At 58.8% G+C, this 20,018-nt stretch overlaps 2 protein-coding genes across 6 annotated transcripts; both read left to right on the top strand.

The window, feature by feature from the left end:
- Positions 1–434: 434 nt before the first annotated feature.
- On the top strand, positions 435–13,042 carry LOC129784085 (cAMP-dependent protein kinase inhibitor alpha-like). 5 transcript variants are annotated; one of them, XM_055799809.1, is made up of 5 exons: positions 626–741; positions 11,122–11,217; positions 11,981–12,136; positions 12,438–12,589; positions 12,668–13,042. In XM_055799809.1, the coding sequence occupies exons 4-5, from the start codon at positions 12,445–12,447 to the stop codon at positions 12,748–12,750; spliced, it is 228 nt and encodes a 75-aa protein (XP_055655784.1). In that variant the 5' UTR covers positions 626–741; positions 11,122–11,217; positions 11,981–12,136; positions 12,438–12,444; the 3' UTR covers positions 12,751–13,042. The 5 variants fall into 5 exon arrangements, with proteins under 5 accessions (XP_055655788.1, XP_055655784.1, XP_055655785.1 ...); XM_055799813.1 differs by lacking the exon at positions 11,122–11,217 and having other exon boundaries at positions 435–741; XM_055799810.1 differs by lacking the exon at positions 11,981–12,136.
- Positions 13,043–15,648: 2,606 nt separating this feature from the next.
- On the top strand, positions 15,649–19,664 carry FABP3 (fatty acid binding protein 3). Its single transcript, XM_005235301.4, has 4 exons — positions 15,649–16,396; positions 17,095–17,267; positions 19,173–19,274; positions 19,379–19,664. Exons 1-4 carry the CDS (start codon positions 16,003–16,005, stop codon positions 19,430–19,432), a joined length of 723 nt encoding a protein of 240 aa, XP_005235358.2. The 5' UTR covers positions 15,649–16,002; the 3' UTR covers positions 19,433–19,664.
- The last annotated feature ends 354 nt before the right edge of the window (positions 19,665–20,018 follow it).

Here is a 20,018-nt window from a genome sequence, read left to right on the forward strand (position 1 = left end):
AAATAACGGGAGAGTGCCCCCCCGCTCCTCACCCCCTTCAGGGGCCATGAGGCTCCTTCCCAGGGACACTAATTCAGAAGAAATTGAGGGTTTTGCACTTTTTTTCCACGTGGAGCCGCTGGCCAGGCCGGGCTACAAGCCCCCTGCCCGGGCTGGTGGGTCCTGCCGGCGCATGGCAGCGCGATGTCACGTGGAGCCTTACGGGGAGAGATGCGCCCCTGAGTGGGGGTGTCACAGCCCCCTCGCGGTGTCTCAACGCGGGGGGGCACAGGGCACGCAGCCCCCGAGGTGGGGGGAGGTCGGCGGGGGGCGCCGGTGCCCGGCGGGCAAGCGGCGGGAATGGGGGGGCGGCCCCGGCAGCCCCCAGCAGGGCCCGGCGGCGGGAGGAGGCGGCGGGCGGGGCGGCGCGGCGGCGGCGGAGGGGGCCGGGCGGGGAGAGCTGCGGGGAGCGGCGGCGGCGGGCGGCGGCGGCTCGGCCCCGGGTGCCCCAGGGGCTGCCTGCGAGCTGGCGGCGTCCCCGGGGCTCCTGCCCGGCGTGGAGCATCCTTCTTCCGGGCACCGGCTTGCAGCGGCACCGGCGGCGGCAGCGGCAGCGGCACCGGCATCAGCATCGACACGGACACCAACATCAGCATCAACGCCGGCACCAACACCGGCATCGGCAGTAGCGCCGACACCGGCAGCAGCACCGCCGGCACCAGTATCGGTATCGCTGCTGGCACCAGCCCCAGCGGAGCCCAGGTGAGCCGCTGATGGGTGGCGGGTGCTGGTGCCTTGGTTGCCCTGAGGCCCTGGGCCGCGGCAGTGGATGCCCTGTGCTCGTGGGTGCTGGGGTCCAGGCTGGGTGCCCACCCGGGGAAGCGGGTGCCCACCTGGGGCACCTCCATGGCAGCGCATCAGAGCGAAGGGAGGGTGAAGAGGTAGGAGGCGCAGGAGATGATAGTGGCCTCGGTGGGCAGATGGTTTTTGGGGGTATGAAACTTTGCAGCAGGCTGCGGTGCTGAGCAGGGTGGTGGAGTGTCTCTCGAAGGCTTGAGGGGGGATTCGTGTCCACCCCACCAGGGGCAGGGGGCTCAGGGGGGATTGGGTGAGCAGTGGTCAGGCGCTGAGCAAAGCTCATCCATCTCAGGGTGGGCACTTCAGATCAATCCCCATGGCCGCTCCTCTGTCCCAGCCTGGGACCCACCCTTGGTCTTTCACCCCCTGCCGCCTCCTCCCTATCAGGTCCTGTGGTCACCACTGCCCCCTCCAACCTTCCACCCTGCACCATCCTCATCTTGGCTACCCCAGCCCTCCCGACACCCCAGCTCCAGCCCTCAGCTTCCTGCATTAGAGCTTCCCAGATGATTTCAGGCCCAGGGAGCTGCAGGGGTCCCAGGCAGCAAGAGCCCAGGGAGAGCCAGCACAGGGCTGAGCCCTGCTTCATGCAGAGGACATGCTCATCTTGTGCCTCCTCCCAGGTGGCATCCTCTTGGGAGGAAAGGGCTTCCCCAGGGACAACCTCTCCTCGCTACCTTCAGGGCATTATTTTGGCAGGTTGCCCCTGCAGATGCTTGGATCTGGTCCCTTTGGTCCCTGGAGCTGGCTCGTGTCCCCTGGCTGTGTGGCAGTGCCACCGAGGAGGTGGTAGAGGCTGGGTGTCCTGTGCTCACCCTAAATACTCACAGACTATGACCTTGGGGCTGTCCACCAAGGGATGCCTGAACCCTTGCTGTCACAGAGGGCTGCCTGGACTCCTCTTGGAATGTCCTCCCTCATCATGACTGGGCAGGAGAGGTGGGAGATACAACACCGGGTGAAATGGCCCTACCACTGTCTCTACCCTTTATCTGCTTTGCAGCATCTCCCCCCAAAAAACAGGAGGTTTTGGAGGGGGAAGGGTGGTGGCAGAGCCAGGTTCTCCTCACTTTTTTAAACTGGGGAAGTCACAAAATTTCTTCCCCAGCTGGGATGCAGGGAGGCAGAGGGGGAGGCGGAGGAGGTGGCCAGGAGCTGGGGATGCTCAGCGGGAGGCTGTCAGTGGCTGTGGTTGCAGCCACCCTTGGGCGAAGCCTTGGCATTCGGCTCCCGGTTCACCTGGCAAAGCTCAGGCACCCTGTCCTGGCCCCCTGCTTGCTGGCAGGCAGGATGGGATGCTCGGGTTCCTTGTGGGGACATGGCACCATGAAGGATGGGGATGGGGCCACAGCCCTGTTCTGACCTTGGCTTCTCAGGCAGGCGGTTCCAGCGCCTAGCTCAGCTCGGGGGCGATGGATCCGGCTCTGCTCCATCAGGGCTAGGGATTTCAAGCTGTACCTCTGATCCCAGGGTGCCTGCACAGATTTCTTCCCTCCTTGGCTTTCGGTCCCTTCCCTGCCAGCTCCCCAGGGGCCAGGAGGGTGTCACTGGGTGGTGGGGAAGGTGCTGTGACAGCCACCGCATTGGAGAATCCAAATGATGCTCCTGGCATCTGTGCAGGGATGGGGGAAAACATCTGGATCACCTCCATGCAATGCCTTGCCACGGGAAAGGCCCCTCAGTCCCTCACGAGGGGATGCTGTCTGAGGAGCAGGACACCCTGGAAGATTTCCACCTCCTTTCTTGGATGAGTTGCAATGGGAAGGAGGAAATCTGCTGGCTGCCAGGGACCTGGGGAGAAGCACATGCCGGGGGCTCCCCAGGGAGACGGAGGTACCAGCTGCAGCACGTGGCCTGGGAAGCATCAGCTGGCTCTGCTCCCCAAAATTAATTATCTGGGTGCCTGCATGTGTCCCACCACATTTTTTTAAAAAAAATGTGTCCTGCTGCTTTGGGGGAGCTGGGGAGCCTCCTCTGAATTCAGTGCTGCTTTCTCAGGGCACCCTGCTGCCCTCTCGGTCCTCTCCTGGTGCCAGCCAGTGGCAGATGGAGAAAAGGGACCTTGTGCTGGGAGAAGTGGCTCGCTGGTGTGTGGTCGAGCCCGGGGCCATCCGGCTGCATTTCAGAAATGCCTGGCGTGTCACCCAGCCTGTGGCACTCCTGGCAGGGCACAGCCCAGCATGCCCTTGGTGGCACCCAGCTGGCACCCTGTGTCCCCACAGATCTCCCAGCCCCTGCCCCAGGCAGCCCATGGCCCGTGTCACAGCATCCTCATGCCTCCTTGGGTTTCCCCTGGCACAAATCCCTGTGCCACCCACACGCTGCACACCCACAGCCAGCAGAATCGAGGATGTCTCCATCCGCAGCATCTCAGATCAGGTCTGTTAGCTCCCACCCAGGATGCTGAGGCTGGAGCAGCTGAAGAAAAGCTATTTGGGGAGGAGGGAGCCTGAAACTGCTAAAGAATGAAACTTATTTCGATGTGGGTGACATGTTTATTATGCAAAATTATAGTTTGTGCAATCGTCGGAGCAGCTAACTAAAGGTTATGGTGCGAGCTGTATTACCCAGGGCTCAATCATTGTAATTACCTCCCATTAGATCACCTGCTTTGCAACTGAGATGTGTGGAAGGGGAAGCTCCTGTTTACCTCCCTTGGCTATGAGAGCAAGAGCCGATTTACCAGCGATGCTAGGTCCCTCTCTGTGGGGGCTGTGGGTGGGTTTCCATCATCCTCATGTGAAAGGGGCTGTTGAATTTTCCCTCTGGGACTCAAAAAGGACCCAAATGCAGGCAATGGGACTGAAAGCAGACCCATGGGGAGAGGGGTGTGGGGGAGACGAGCTCAGCCCTCCTGCACAACACCAGCACTTTTGCAGGGTCCTTGATGGGCACCCAGACCTCCCAGGGGAAATTCCTGTTCTCCTCCCACCACACCAGCAATTAAAGGTAATTAACTGAGGGGGGGTGTAGGCAGGGATGCTCACAAGCCCTGGGAGAGGTCACAGCCCACAGGCTGACAAACACCTGGCTAGAGCAGCCTGCATCCCTCCCTGGGACGTGGTGGGATCCCTGCCTGCATCCCTCCCTGGGATGCAGGATAGCATCTCCCATCTGGGAGGTGTGGGCAGGGGAACACAAGCCTATGGCCCAGGATGCTCATGTGTGGGCAGGGGAGCTGTCGTCTGATGGATCTGCACCCAAATTGATGTGCAGGTGAGGGTCTTGCTCATTGCTGTGCTCTTGCTGGATGTGTCTTCCTGCGTGGTGGTGCTGAGCTGGGTCACGTAGCTGTCACCTCCCCCATCACTGGGAAGCCAGGAACTGCCAACACCACTGGCACTGAGGATTTGCCATGTTCCCACAGTAAATAGCCACTACTGGAATATTGCTGGTGATTTGTTGGGTGCTTTTTGTTTTCCTAGTGCTGATGAGCAGGCAAGCTGGCAGGGCCAGCAGTGGCTGCAGGGTGCGGGGGAGACCTTTCTGCTGTCCCAGAGCTGCTTCCACTACAGTATTTTGCCCAGCCTGGGTGCCAGACCCTAGCAAGGGAGCTGCTTGTTCCTTCCTTGGGGATGGCATATTGCAAAGCAGCTCTATCTCTGCTGGCAGCAGCTTTCCCCAAGTCCTGCCTGCATCTTTGCACAAGGACCTCACACCCCCCAACTGCTGGGGAACAGAAGACCTGCTCTATATGATGGTAAAAGCTGGAGGTGCTTGTTATTAGCACAAAGCAAAGGAAAAAATTTCCTCTCTACGTTTCCCAGGGAAGAACTGGGAACCTAGGGGAGATGAGGTGGGGTGGGAAGCAGTGATGTGCACTGGGCTGGGAGCCCCAGGCTCCAAGAGGATGGAGAAGAGGACCTGGGATACGGTTATTCCGTCTCCATGTGAGCAGGTCCCAATACATGCCCCACAGCCAGCGCAGCTGGTTATCCATCCCCTCCCTCCTGCGCTGAGTTCTTGGGAGCTTTTAGGTGCAGGGTAAGTCCTCAGCAAAGCCCAGCAACCATGCTGTGCTGCCAGCCCATGTCCTCATGCCTCTGCCAGCTGAGGTTTCAGTGCTTTGCTCTTTTATAAGAGCAACGCAGGGTTGTCCAGGAATGAAATTAGGATGGTCCAGAGGGCATCACATTTTCAGGTTTCCTTCATGCTTTCAGCATCTGCCCCCAGGATAACCCATGTGCTGCTCCCATGGGAGAAGATGCCTTAATTTTATCTATGTATTGACTTGTAGGAGATGCTGTGCTGGGCAGAGCTGTGTTGGGATTAAACCACTGAGTCCTCTGGAGCACATTTTCCTGGCCCAATCCAGGTCTGCAGGATCAAAATGAGATTTTCTCTGTGCTCACTACCCTTTGGGAAAGCCAAGCCATGATGTGGGACATGGAGGTGAGCACCTCAAGGTCTGCAGGCACCCAGATTTGGGTTGGTAGCACTTGGTTTGCCCTGCAGATGCTTGGAGAAACTTTGGGTTGGGATGTCAGCGAGCGCATGAGCTGGTTTCACTCTTACCCTGGAGCAGGACTTGCTCTGATTTGCATTTGCAGCATTATAAACCAAAGTGACAGTTTATACAAATAGCCTGAAATCCTGTCTGGAGAGACTCGGGTTGGATTTTATTTTTTTTCCTGGCTTTCGTGAGGGTATTAAACAGAGCTGAACTCTGCCATCATCCCCAAGTGCAATGAGACCAGGACTGATAGAGCAATAACACACCTTTCGTTTCTCCCACTGATTCCATCCTATGGATGCCAGCAGCAAAAAACACCTCTTGTGCTCATCTCCCTGTTGGCATCCAGGAATTACAAGGAATGAAGATTGTCAGTGTCCTGTTTTGGAGTCCTTCATTCTCTTTGCCTTGAACAGGAATTTAGCTACCACTATCAAATGAGCCTGGATAAGCCCTGCTGCAGAGCCAGTGAAGGGAAGTGTTTATGCTCAGTCTAGGCTGGCGTTAGCTAGGACACATTTCAGTGTGAAAAAGAAATTTCTAAGCCCTACAACTGCAGAAAAAAATCCTAAAAAAATAAGTCAGCCCTAAAGCATGCAAGAAGGAAACAGAGGGAGAATGGATGGTCTTTAAAAGTGAGAGAGTGAAGGATGATCTTCAAAAGCATCCTTTTAACCCAGGGAGAGGTTTGGGTGGAATAATTCAGAATTGTGGTATGAGCCGGGGTGGAACGGAGCCTAGACCTGGTCCTGCCCACCTGCAAGGCACTGATGGGGACCAGAGACGCAGCAGGGGAAAGGCAGAAGAGGGACATGAGGATGATGAGGGGGATGTCAAGGTGATGGAAGGGAGGAAGAGACACTTCAGCATGCCCCAGACCAAAGGATGAGGCAATTCAAGAACAAGTGGGAATTGCAGAGAAGAGGGAAAGCCAGCCATGCTGTGAGGATGGATGCGCCAGAGTAGGAGCAGGGAGGAAGGTCAAAGTGCAAAGCAGGACACAATGGGAAGGGCTTAGAGGGTAACAAGAATTACTGCTGTAAGTACATTAGTCTAACGAGAAAGATCCGCTGCTCAGCACCGAGGAGAGGCAGTGGGAGCCCTCATGTTGGATGCCTTTCAGGCAACAGTTTGCTGGAAAGTGCATCAAATGGAGGGGCCACCTCTGCGGGCACTGTGATGTGCTGGACCTTCTCAGGCTGGGCCAGAGATCTGGGGAGCTGCCTGTGTAACCTCATCTATGAAAACCTGCTGGAATGATTCCTCAGAGCTTTGAGAAGGAGCTGAGGCCACATGGTGAGGAGGAGCCAGGGAAAAATGAGGGGAAAAGTAGTATGAGACCTTGATGATGCTCCAAGCATCTTGGCAGAGGTTCACGTAGATCCCTGCTTTCCTCTGGACTGTGACACCGCTACTCAAAAGGTGCCAGGCAGCCCCCAGGCTGGCCCAGGCACCTTCCCAGCCCACCCAGAATCCTGGTGATTTAGGGACAGAAGTGCCAGTCCATGGTCAGTTTTGCTGTCAAGGGTAGGCTGCAGAGTGCCAGCATCCCCCCATGGGCCAGTGCTGGCAGCCGCATCCCGCCCAGCACTGCTTCCAGGAAGGATCATCATCTCTAGCTTCGGCTAGAACTTCCTTGTGCTCTGCGCTTGAAGCAAAACCTGTTTTTCATGTAGTTCTGCATCTCCAGGTTAAATACCCCTGCACCAGCCAACATTCCTGGGGCCTTTCCCTCCCTGCCCTGGAGACAGTGAGTTTGGGACAGTATTTATTCCCATCCTTCCCTTTTGCCTAGATCCTGGGAGCAGTTTATGGGCTGCTGGCAGCTGACAAAACCCAATTTCTACGTGGCAGCAGGTGCCTGCTCAGCATCTCCTGGGTTCTGGCACCATCAGCACTGCCGCTACATCGGGCAGGAATGCTGCTGCCTGCAGCCACATCCCTCGAGATGAAACCAGCAGGACCAAACCTGTTGCCTCCGTGGGAGATCTCTCAGCTCTCCAGATTTTATCCTGTGTTTAATTATTGCCATCTGGTGTTCCAGACTCCAGGGGCTACTTGGTCTGTCTGGTGGCTGTCTGTCTCTGGTTAGATCAGCCCCGTTGGATTTTCCTCCTGCGTGGACTCATTGCTGATTTTCCTGGATGATGCTCTCATTCCCTTCTGATCTGGGCAGCTATTTCCTTCCTGGCTTGCAATGCTCATTTAATTCAACATTACAGTTACACCTCACTAAATCCTTCCCATTGTTTATCATCTCTTAATAACATCACCATCATGGGTTTGCCAGTGAATTTTTGAAGGGTTCACACTGGGCTGCAGCATTTCCCACTTGTTCTTGGAAGGGCACAGCACAGACCCTGTAACATGAATTAAACAAGCATGAAGAACCCTCTTATAAAGAAAGCCAAGAATATTAAATGGCCCAAACCCCCACTTCCAGATGAGCTAATGACCCTTCAACCCCTTAGATGCTGAAGAAGATGCCTGTCATTAAATTAATCCTTAAGAAAACTTTACAGCCATTGCTGTAACATCTCCCCAGTCCTAAGCATCTGGTTCATGTGCCCTGGGAGGGAGAAGGCGTTTGGCAAAGCTGTCCAGTGTTGTGTGGTCATGGTGCTGACTGCAAGGTGTCCCGTGGTCCCTGAGCTCCAGCTGCTGGCTCCGGCAGCAGCCACAGATGCTACTTCAGGTGACTTGGTGAGTGTGGTCTGATCCCTCCACCCCCAGCACCTCCAGTGGCTGTGTTAGAGGAGACATCCCTGCCTCGATTGCTGGGGAGGATCCATGGATGTGCTGCCCATGGAGGCGTCTGACCCTGAACTTGGTCTCTGGCTACTTCATCCCCAGGGTGTTTCACGCCTTCCTCTGCCCATTCAGCATCTTCCTTCCTTCCTCCAAGGTTTTTATATTCAGGGAAATGTGAAATTAGAGCAAACCCTTGTGCAGGAATGACACCACACTGCGGGGAAGACCTCCACCACCAAACCCTGCTGCCCATCCTACCCCAACCCCCACGGAAGGGACTGAGCTCCTAACGCCTTTGGCTGGTTTCCCCCCATTGATGGCAAAGCCCATGTCTGGCATGGGGTGGCCGTGGCGTGCCATGCCTGTCACTGCCTGTGCCTGGTGTCACCCTATGCCTGGTGGTAGGGAAAGCGGTGGCTGTTTCCCACACAGGTCAGTCCCTTGGCTGGGTCCAACCTGCAGTTCCCCGGCCCAAGGCTGGTAGAGGAGGAGGAAGAGAGGGAAGAGGAAGAGGGGGTTGGATGCTTCTCACCCCAAAACACTCGCCTTCCCAGGGCTGATGCTCTGGGTCTCAGCAGAGATGTCCAGCTGTAGCATCTCCGACACAAGCCGTGCATTTTGGCTTTTTTGGACTTGGATGCGTAGGTTTGGAGCAAAAAGCAGGCAAACAGGGAGCAGCAGCTGGGGCAGGAGCCCTTTCCCCTGCTACTCACAGACACAGGAGCTCCCCAGGCTGCTCCAGGCTTCAAACACTATAAAGATGAGCAGTGGGGCAGCACCTGAATTAGGGCTCAGGAGATGTTTCATGCAGCAGTTCATCCCGCAAGGAGCTTGGATGCCAAAGGCAAAATGTAATCCTGCCCAGGCAGCCTGGACACTGGGTATGGGGTGAGGATCTGCAGCAGCGCGTGATGGGGAGCAGCACATTCCGGCCACAGTGGGATGGCAAGACCTTGCTTCTCTGCACTATCATCTTGTGATCACTTTGCATCTCACCCACTGGCCTTCAGCCAGACCAACACCTTCCCCTCTTGTGCTTTAATCGGTTGTCGCTGCAGCTAAATGTTGTTGCTGAGCATCACCAGTCCAAACCAAGCAGCTGAGCACATGCCCATGGTTCTCACACATGTGGCATGAGAGTGTCAGGGCGCAGTGGCACCATGGGGATGGAGCCCTTGTGTTGGGGAGAAGTTGTGTTGCATGAAGATACCTGAGGTCTGGGGGCAATCCAGCCTGGATACGGCCTTGTAGGACATTTTCTGGTGCCCCAGTGGCTTCTGTGCAAGAGACAGCTTTTGCTACAGTGGAGGCTGGCTTGATTACTGGCCTGTGTCATGTCCTCCCTCCACCTTTTTCCAGTATCTTCCACCCCAGCCCATCTCCAGGACGGATTAAGGTTTATTTCTGCCCTATCCTTCTATATCCCATTAGGGTCATTAAAGCAGGAGCCCATGGCCCCAAGGACCTTCCATGTGACTCCAGGAGCTTTTTTAAGTTGAGACCATGATAAGCCTCCCAGAAACAGTCCCTGCTTAGAGGGGGAAATCACCAAGCAGAGGCAAGGGGTTTATGCAATGTTATTTGCTCAGCGCTGGGTTGGATTTGCTGCCTGTGGGACTGGCAGGATGTGGCAGCGTTCGGCATGGGGCTGGCATTAGCACCTTGGACCTTGTTCCCAAGGGAGCCCAGGGATGCAGGGGGACAGCCCCATGGGTTCCCCCTGACAGTGATGCTGCATCCCAGGAGTGCTCACCCCCACCAGGGGTTTCTGTCCCCTCCAGGGACCCCGCAGCTCTTCTGTCTGTACCAGCATTAAAGTCCTGATCTCTCTGTGTGACTTTTTGGTGTGCTGGGTGAGTGTACCATATGTAACCTCTGCTCATGTCCCAGGCACCCAGTCACCAGCGTCACTGGGGGTGTTTAGCTGCGGGAAGATGGGCAGGATCCAGCCTGGTCTTGAAGGCTGTTTATTGCCCGGTTCTCCAGTGCCTGAGCCAGCAGGAGCGGCTGGGGCTGCCGGGAAGGGAGCTTTGATGCAGCCCTGCAGGTCTCCTGCCTTGCTGGGATGTGCAAAGAGTCAGTCTGTGTGTGTGTGTGCGCGCGCAGTGTGTGAGCACGTGTGCATTCATGTGCCTATGCTGCTGTGCATGCACGCCTGCGCATGTATGACTTTATGCATGTGTGTGTGAACATACATGTACACACATGTGTGCATGTGTGTGCTTGTGCATGCTGTCATGCTCACACCATCACACATACCTGGTGTGTGAGCCCCAGCTCACCCCAACCCCGGCTCCCAAAGGGTTGCCAGGGGAACACGGTGGGTGCTCCAGCACTGACACGGATGCTGCCCGCTGCCCACCCATGTCCTGGTGCCAGGGCTCAGCAGCTGCTGGGCCAAAGGCTCCCACTGGGTGAGCAGGAGGTGCTGTGGCATGCTCTGTGCCAGATGAGGGATGTGAACTCGAACGTGTGATGTGTGATGAGAAACTCTGTGACCAGGAGATGACACAGCTCTGGCATCAATGGGAGCTGGCAAAAGCCCTCACACTGACATAGCATACAGCACACACAGCATGCACATGTATGTCAGGGGTGCCATGCATGCAGACACATGTGCTACAATGCACCATGTATGTACATACAAGTGCCAAGGGATGCAAAGCGTGCACATACATGTGCTATGGGACACCATTCATGGACATGTGTACCAGAGAGCACCATGCATGCACACTCTGGGGCTCAGCTCCAGCTGCATGTATGTGTGCACTCACAGACAACAGCCTGGCCAGAGGTGATGCATGCAAGCATGCACATACATGTGCCAATGCACACACAAATGCATGCAGGTCCAGAGTGCCACAGATGGTGCATAGAGCATCACACCTCCGCTGTGCCATTGCCATGGCACAGCCACAGCTCACAGGGCCACCAGCCCTGTCCCCATCACACACCCAAGCCTCATTCCATGCCTCAGTTTCCCCACCTGAGAAGGTCCTGGGTCCTGCCCCATGTGGGGCAGCTGCCCTGTGACTAATCATCTCCTGGGTTAATCATTCATTTCTCCTCATCGCACGCAGCCAGGGTGACTTGTCCTGCTCGGCACGGTGCCTGTACCCAAGGACTCGGGGACCTTGGCTCGTCCTCTGCTGAGAGTGATTCCCAGGCGGACACTGGTGAGTTCATGCCCCCCCAGCAGGACAAGCTCTCGCTGACACCAGCTTGGGGACACCAGTCCCAGCATTGCCACCAGTGTCCGGCCTGGAGGGGATGGGGCTCCTGGGGTGATGGCTTGGGGGTTCCTGCACCCCATGATTGTTTGGGGAGGGTGGAGGCCACCCCGTCCCTGCCAGGTCCTGTGCCACCCCCTGCCTGCAGCCACAAAACCCTTCTGCAAAAGTCCACATTATTTACCAGCACCGAACAAACATCCTGGTAAGGTGCTGGCAGTGGCACGTTCTGGGGCCAGCTCCATGCCGGTGGGATCTGCATGGTGTTGGGGGCTTCCCGGGAGAGCCTCCCACCCACCCAGAGAGATGCCAGCATTGCCGCCGCCTGCTCTAGGTCAGCAAGTGCTGCTTTCCAAGGGACATAGTGGGGTCCCTAGGTTGGGGACAATGTGCCCTTGCCCCCTGGCACTGCAGCTGGTCCCGCTGTGCCCTCTCAGCCTTCCTTGCTGTCCCACCTCCATGTCCCTATCCCTGCTGTCCAGCCATCCTTTGCTGCCATCCCCTCTTCCTGCCTGCCCACCAGGGATGAGGGGTCCCTGCCTTTCACAGCCCAGCTCGGTGTGGCCCCCCCGGGAGGAGGGTGCTGGGTGCTATGGGTGCCCTGTATGGGGATACAGCCTCTCCCACCCCCGGGCTTGCTCCCAGCTCCCTCCCCCACACCCCTTTGGCACCAGCCCCATTGCTGACCCCCTGCTCTGCCTCCCCCCAGATTGGAGCCAGAGGGGTCCCAGCCAGGAGTCCCCATACCCTGTGGGGTCCCTCCCTGGCTGAGTGACATCGGGAGTGGGAACTGCCAGGCCAGGGAGTGGAGCAGGACCCTGGGCACGGGCAAGACGCAGCGCCAGGCCAGGCTGGAGGGTGCCCGGTAAGGCTGCCTGGGATGGGACCCCCTCTTCTTCCACGATGCAGTGACCATGTGAGGATCACAGCACCCAAAGGTGCCAGCCCTAGGGGTGGGGGGGGGTTCCACAGGCAGGGTAACCCCTGCCTTGGCTCCTGGAGAGCCTGCAGTCAGGGTGGGCAGAGGGAGTTGTAGAGGGCTGAGCCCTGGGCAGCTGCAGGCAGGGGATGCTGCCTGCCTGGAACTAGAGCATCCTGCCTGGACCAGGGTCCCCTTTGCCCTCCATGCCCAGAGGGGCTGACAGAAGGGGACCGTGTCTCCCCAGGGTTAGCATGACTGAGGTGGAACCTGTGCTGGACTTCGCATCCTCTGGGAGAACAGGCCGGCGCAATGCCTTGCCCGACATCCTGGGCTCACCGGCCGGCGTCAGCCCCTCCGACCTCCCCCTCAAGCTGGCTGAGATGTCCCTGAACGCAGGTAGGCGATGAGGAAGATGAAGGATGATGCAGGGCGGGCAGGAACTGGGGTTGCTCATCCCCTTGTCTCTCCTCACAGGCAGTGCCCAGGAGATGCAGTCGCCCTCGGCAGAGATGCCCCCTCCACAGGCCACCAGTCCTGAGCTGAAGGACACGTCCTAACCCCACTCCCCGGGGTGGACATTGCTGACCAGCAGAGGAAAGAGGCCATGGAGCATCCGCTCCGCTTTCCTGGCACGGCCGGAGGCTGCTGGGTTTTTCTGGGTGCTACCGCGGCGAGACTGTTGGGCGTCACCCCCCTGCCATGGGGGGAGCAGCACATGGCGGGGACCTGCCATGACAGAGGGGCCATTCCCACCCACGCCCTGGGCAAGGACCCGGGGGGGGGGAGAGGAATTTTTTTTGCCTTCCTGGCATGGAGGAATATTTTTCTTCTGGGTCATTTGGCAGAGCCAAGCACAGGGGGTTCACCGCGGGGGGTGGGGGGGGGGGGGATTCTCCTTGTCACAGGAGCAGCCCGCGGGTGTTTCTAGCTGAGTGTGGTGTTCACTGTGATGTTTTGGGTACCACCTCCGTCTCCTGGCCTTTCTTCCTAGGTGATGCAGGAGCTTTGTTCAAGATGGGGGGGAAGCATGACACAACTCCAACACCTCGCCCAGCCCTTAAGCAAAGCCCCCCCGCCAGCAGCCAGCACCTTGCTGTGTGTTCCCACCAAGAAGGGGAGCACCCCAGGATGGTCCCTGTCCCGGGGGTGTGGGGTCTCGGCTCCTGGGGACAGGGTGCTGCTGTTTTAAGCATCCCCAGCCTTGTGCTGTCCCTATGCCAGAGCTACCCATGGGTCCACACGGCTGCTCCCCTCCTGCCCTGGGATCCCCCCCTGCCGTGTCCTGGGGAAACCCGAGAGGGAGAAGCAGCAGCAAACGGGGCCAGCTGGGTCTTGCGGGCACTCTGGGGATGTGCACGGAGCCGGGCTTTCCCAGTCTCTGGCCGTGCTCCCCAAAACCTCTACTTCTGCTGATTGGTGGGATGGGGACCAAGGGGCTGGGGGAGGCAGGAGTCTGGGAAGGACTGGGATCGCCTGGATCCTGCCCACGCCAGGGGCTGGTTTCCCAGGCTGGGGTTTGCTGGCTGGAGGCTGGAGCCAGGCAGTGTGGTTGCATGCTGTGCTGGACCCATCTCCGTCACAGATGGTCACCTATAGCTGTCGCTGTGTGACCAGCAAAGAAAGCCCAAAGCCCAAGTCCATGCTGGCCACCACCCGGGTGGTGACTGGGTGCAGGAGAGCTGTGCGGGGCCACAGGCAGGGCCACTGTGTCCAGCAGCACCCAGCCCCAGCACCCCAGGGTGGCCCCAGACACCCCCAGGATCTGGGGCAAGGACCCTTGCTGTGGAGGCCAGCACGGGCCAGGACATAGCGTCATGTGTGTGTGGGCATCCGTGTGCATGGGCATCCGTGTGCATGGGCATCCGTGTGTGCGTGGGCATCTGTGTACGTGGGCATCCGTGTGCATGGGCATCCATGGGCATGGGCATCTGTGTGCGTGGGCGTCTGTGTGCATGGGCATCCATATGTGTGGGCATCCGTGTGCGTGGGCATCCATGTGTGGGCATCCATGTGTGGGCATCCATGTACATGGGCATCCGTGTGTGTGGGCATCCGTGTGCGTGGGCATCCGTGTGTGTGGGCATCCATGTGCGTGGGCATCTGTGTGCAGGGGCATCCGTGTGCGTGGGCATCTGTGTGCATGGGCATCCATGTGTGGGGGCATCCATGTGTGTGGGCATCTGTGTATGTGCATGCGCATAGGTGTCTGCATGCATGGGTGCCTGTGCGCATGGAGCACCCATGTGTGTGGGGACCTTTCTGCATCCATGTGCATGGGTGTTGTGCACATGGGTGTCAGTGTGCATTTGGGTGCGTGGCTGTGTTCATGGGTGCTCCTGTGGGTATGTGTCCATGTGCGTGGGCAGCCATGTGCATGTATGTTTATGTGCATGGATGTCCATGCATGTATGTTTATGTGCATGGTGAGTCTCTGTGAGCATGGGTGTCCACAGTGCGGGAACTTCTGCAGCTGGGTGGGGATCCATGTGCATGTGTGTTCATGCATATGGGTGTTCCTGTGGGCGGGTGGCTGTGTGTGAGCAGCTGTACATGTGAATGCCCACGTCTCATGGTCCCGTTGACTCTGGGGGAGGGTAGGAGCACGAGTGGGGACTAGGGCTGTGTGGATTTGGGCCACTGACACCCAGGAGGTCAAGGAGACAGTCCCACAGTTCCTGCCATCTTTGTCCTCCCCTGCCTGCAGCTGTAGGGGTGGGTGTGCACAGGGGGTCTGGCTCCCCGGGAACTTGTTCAGAGAATCAATCACCCACCTTTCCCTGGGTAGCCGAGCCATGCAGGATGTCCCAGCTAGGGCTGGGGGACACCCATCACACGGGGTCTGGTGCCTGTTCCCCCCAGGGACACGATGAGAAGGAGTGCCGCTCAGTGGCAGTGCCGACGGGAGGAGCTGAACACGAGCTCCCGGCTATTTTTGGGTGTCTGAGGTGACACCTTGGGGCCAGAGAGGGGGACAAAGTGTCCCCAGGTCCCTTCCAGACCTGGTCACTTTGACCTTGATGTCCCCAAGACAAGGGGGACACGCTGCAGCTGCAGGGGTCGAGGAGACCCAATCCCCCCAGCTGGGACACGCCGCTGCCTTGGGATGGGGCCAAGGGACACCAACCTCACCACCACAGGTGACCCCCTGGGCACTGGGCAGGGACTGGGTGTTGACTGGCCCTGATCCTGCTGTCACTGGAGCCCAAAGCAAGGGGACATGTGGCAGGGGGCATGCTGTAGGTCCAGCAGCCCCATTGTTGTCCTTGTCCCCAGTGTCCCCCAACACACAGAGCATCACTGGGAACACAGGTGTGTCCCCACACACATGGGGTAGGGACAGGGTCACACATCTGTGTGTGTGTCCCCACATACATGGAGCAGGGACAGGGTCCTGTGTCCACACACACACATGGAGCAGGGGTGGGGTCACATGTGTACCCCCCCTCACACACACACTGAGCAAGGACAGGGTCACACATGTTCTCACACACACACGGAGCAGGGACGGGGTCACACATGCCTCCACACTCCCCTGGATGCCTGACCTTCCACCCTGGCACGTGCTGCTCCCTGTGCCTCAGTTTCCCCAGCTCAGCCTCCCTGTCCCCAGAACACATTGCCCCAAAAGACACTGCCATTGCCAGCATCCCCATGTCCCAGCCATGACCCACAGACCACAGGCAGCATCTGCCCCCACTCCTGGGGGCTACCATGGGCCAGGAGGCACACACCAACCCTGCCTCAGTTTCCAGCCCCCACGCAGCCCTGTGGCCACCCTGCCCTGCCGGTGCTGAGGCTGTACACAACTCATGACACAACTGACCCACTCTGCTCCTCCCATCCCTGACCCGACCGGACCCTCCACGACCAGGGGTGCCGGGCAGAGGCTGGTGGCCAGTGGTGGGTGGCGGGTGACCTGGGCCGAGGTGGCCGCTGGCAGCGCTGCCGGGGAGTATTTCTGGAGCGGTTGTGCTCTTTCCAATCATGTGATGAGGACATTATTTAAGGCGGCTGCGAGGCCGGCAGGCAGCTGCGAGCTGGGCGGTGCAGTGCCACGCTCAGAGCCGGCTGGACCCCTGGGCCCCCCCATCCGCGCGTGTGGCTGTGTGTCCCCCCCGCACCCCCTCGCCATGGTTGACGCCTTCGTGGGCACCTGGAAGCTGGTGGATACGGCCAATTTCGATGAGTACATGAAGGCACTGGGTGAGTGGGGAGGCTGGGGGGGGCAGGGAGTCAGGACAGAACCTCTTTTTTTTTTTCCACATTTCCCCTCAACCAATCTGCCTGGCCCACGGGGGTCTGGCAGGGGGTCTGCAGGCACTGGCGAGGTCACTGCTGCCTGGGTGGGGTGCTTTATGGGGGCCTCTACCCCCAGGGACTTGGGCTGGGTAAAGGGGTCTCATCCTTCCCCTGCCCCCTGCTCCCTCAGGGGCAGCTCTTGGGAGCAGGTGGAGGGATGGGACACCACCCGAGGGTGCTGGGAGCTGCCCAGGACCCCTCCAGCCTGAGCCTCCTCCCTGAGCCCCCCATCACCCAGCCCTGCCCCTGTGCAGCTCCTGGGCAGGGCAGGACCCCCATCCCAGAGTGATCTGGGAGGGGGGTGACACCGGTGCCCCGCCCCCAGCCCCAGAGCTGGTGGGTGCTGGTGCAGGATCCATCCCTGAGCACACCCAGGCACCCCCTTCTCCACCTGTGCCCCGGAGCCCCCCAAGCACAATAGGCACACATGGGGCTCCCCAGGACTGTGGGTGGGAGCAATTTTGGAGTTTTGGGGTTCACACACACCCCCATCACGGGGAGGAAGAACTCCAGGGTGATGCCGGCAGGGACTAGAGGGTGACAGCCACATCCTGCCCCTCTACGCATCCTCAGCCCCCCCCCCCTCCCCTTGCACCCCACAGGTGTGGGCTTCGCCACCCGGCAGATGGCCGGCCTCACCAAACCCACCACCATCATTGAGGTGGATGGCGACAAGATCACGGTGAAGACCCAAAGCACCTTCAAGAGCACGGAGATCAGCTTCAAGCTGGGCGAGGAGTTTGACGAGACCACAGCAGATGACAGGCATGTCAAGGTGAGCCCCCAAGCCCTAACCCCCACATCGGAGCCCCCAGAAAGGATCTGTGCGCTCTGCTGGATCCAGCCATCAGCTCTGGGCTCTAGGGCTCCATTGGTTTTGCCTATGGAAGGGAAAAACCTCTTTGCAAGTTGTGCTGGTGCTCAGCCCTGTCTCATCCAGCCACCCCACCACCACCCCACCTTCACCCCGTTTTGCAGCTGGGTTTCCCCCAGGGAGCTGCCCAGTTTGGAGCTGACGAGAAGGCTGTGCAACAGCCAGGCTTGCAAATGCCAGCTGCCTGCCCGGGGGTTTGCTCAAGAGGAGGTGAGGGGACATGCTGGGGTGGCAGCAAGCATTGTCCCCACTCCAGGGTGGGGGGGAAGGGGCACAACGGCTCTTTGCTGAACCCCCTCTTTTCTTGTGTGACACAGCAGGCAGCTGGAGTAGCTGTGCAATCCTGCCCGGACAATGCTTCCCTAGGGGCTGATGCCTCCCCGAGGGTCCCTGGGGAGGACAACATCTCTCACATCAGGCTGTTCCTCCCCTTAAGAACAAGGAAAAAAAAAAAAAAAAAGGTGCTTTCATGGCCTCTCCCCCACCCCGCTGAGACATTTTCCCTTGCAGGACTGATCCAGCCCCTAGTTTTTCCTAGTTTCTCAGCTGCTGGTCCTATGCACTAAGTATGCCATGCATGGAGCAGCTGGCCACCCTGTGCCCCCACCCAGCCCGGGTGGCAATTCAGGGGGTCCTTGGGGCTTGTTGGACACAAACCCCCTTCACAGCCCCAAAGAGGCAAGCACAAGGGCTGGGCACAAAGCAAGGATGGGCTGAAACAGGGAGAGCATGAGCAAGGCGGTAGCACTGGGTAGATACGGGGCAGCACGTCCCTGCCTGCAGCTCTGCTGCCACTCAACCCCACCAGAGCTGGCAGAAACTAAGTTCAAAGCAGCAGAGATGTGCAGCCTGCTGTGAGCCCCTGCCTGCAGCCCAGGGCACACAGCAGAGGCCAGGATGGCTGCTCAAGATGGGTCAGGTGGGGGGTGCTGAGTCATAGGGCACCCGGGATGTGTGGGGTCCAGGGCTGTGGGGCACCCCAGCTCTGCTGGAGCCAAGTTGTGGGGGGATCCAAGCTGTGTGGAGACCCTGGCTGCAGGGCACCCAAGCCGTGGGGAGACTGAGCTCTTAGGGGACACACCCCAAGCCATGGGGGGCACCCAAGCTTTGTGGGGACCTGGGCTGTGGGGGCACCTGAAGGGCAGCACCCTACTCTTGAGGAGCTAGGTAGGAGGCAAGGGGCAGGATGGGGCCATTGCCTGTCCTGGCACAACCCACACTACGCTGCCCCGTGGCTGTGCCCAGCCGAACCTTGGCACCAGCCAGGCTCTCGAGGCTGAGTCAGCAGCAGCAGCTGTGCAAACAGTAGCCCCAGCGAGCAGAGGCGTGTTTGCTGGATCAGCCCCTCCAATAACTCTTGCCGAGCCCTCTGGCATCAGGGGAGGCTTTGGTTCAAAGCACTGATACCTGCCCTACCTCTCTGATCCCCTCTGGCACCAAAGCCTCGCTTGGGAGTGGCTGCAACGAGGTCCCAGTAGCCCTGGAGCAGTATGCAGCCCCAGGTCAGGGTGGGCAGGGTCACCGTGACAGTGCCCACAGTGGGGTTACTGGGGAGCAGCCGAGGCCCTTGACCCAGCCAGCAGACAGGGCAGGATCCAGCCTGTGCTGAACTGGGCTGACAAAGTCAGGCAGGATGCTGCCAGATGGGTACCCCAACAGTGGCACCAGTGGCCTGACCCTGAGCCCCATGGGGCTCCAGGGCGAGCACAAGGATGCCCAGCATCGTCCCCTCTGAGGGACAAAGTCCCCAAGAATCAAGAAACCCCAGGGAGGAGGGTAATGGTGGGTCTTGCTCTCTCCCCGCAGTCTGTGGTCAAGCTGGATGGAGGCAAACTCATCCACGTGCAGAAGTGGGACGGGAAGGAGACATCGCTGGTCCGGGAGCTGAAGGATGGTAAATTAATTCTGGTAAGGAAATAGAAATGGGTTTAGATCAGAGAGGTTCAGAGGGCCGGCTAGGAGCTGCACCACCTCAGCACAACTAACCTCCCCGCCACTGTTTCTGCCACCAGACTCTCACCATGGGCAACGTCGTCTCCACCCGCACCTACGAGAAGGCGACATAGATGCCATCTCCAGCTCCCTGCACATCACCTGCTGCCCCCTGCATTGCCTCCATCCTTGCCCCGTGCCGGGCATGGCTTGCTGTGCTCTCAGAGCCCACTGCAGCCACTGGGGCTGCCTGCTGCCCCTGGCCCCATCACCTCAGACTTGGGGCTTGGGTGGTGGTTTCAAGGTTTGGTTTGGTTTTTTTATTAATAATGGGAAAAACCCACTAATAAAGGCCATGTTGTTACAGCTCTGTGATCAGTTTACTTGGAAAAAGGCACATGCTTGCCCATAGTGTTGAGCCACACTGGTCTCAGCCAGTCTGTGGGAAGGAACGTGGGAGTTAAATCCAGTCCAGACACTCTGGAAGCAATGGGGATATGACCAGCGATCCAAGTAGCCCATCTCAGGCAGTTCTCTAAGCTGTGGAAAAAAGAGATGTTGTTATGGTTAGAAACGTGCTTTTCCAGAGAGAATATTAGTTTACCCACACTGCAGCTCTGCCATCAATCATCCACGATCCAACCAGGCACGCTCCATCCCAGCGAGAGCAATCTTTCCGCCACCAGTGCAGGCAGGCACTTGCTGCCAAAGCATCAGCTG

This window comes from Falco peregrinus, chromosome 3 (assembly GCF_023634155.1).
Source record: "Falco peregrinus isolate bFalPer1 chromosome 3, bFalPer1.pri, whole genome shotgun sequence".
Classification (NCBI taxonomy): Eukaryota; Metazoa; Chordata; class Aves; order Falconiformes; family Falconidae; genus Falco; species Falco peregrinus.

What these genes read in the sequence shown, in the direction of transcription:
- LOC129784085 (XM_055799813.1), top strand. Translation starts at nt 12,445, where the DNA reads ATGACTGAGGTGGAACCTGTGCTGGACTTCGCATCCTCTGGGAGAACA. An exon ending in TGAGATGTCCCTGAACGCAG is followed by an intron (nt 12,590 to 12,667) that starts GTAGGCGATGAG and finishes CTCTCCTCACAG; the next exon opens with GCAGTGCCCAGGAGATGCAG.
- FABP3 (XM_005235301.4), top strand. Translation starts at nt 16,003, where the DNA reads ATGACACAACTGACCCACTCTGCTCCTCCCATCCCTGACCCGACCGGA. An exon ending in TGAGTACATGAAGGCACTGG is followed by an intron (nt 16,397 to 17,094) that starts GTGAGTGGGGAG and finishes TGCACCCCACAG; the next exon opens with GTGTGGGCTTCGCCACCCGG. An exon ending in CAGATGACAGGCATGTCAAG is followed by an intron (nt 17,268 to 19,172) that starts GTGAGCCCCCAA and finishes CTCTCCCCGCAG; the next exon opens with TCTGTGGTCAAGCTGGATGG.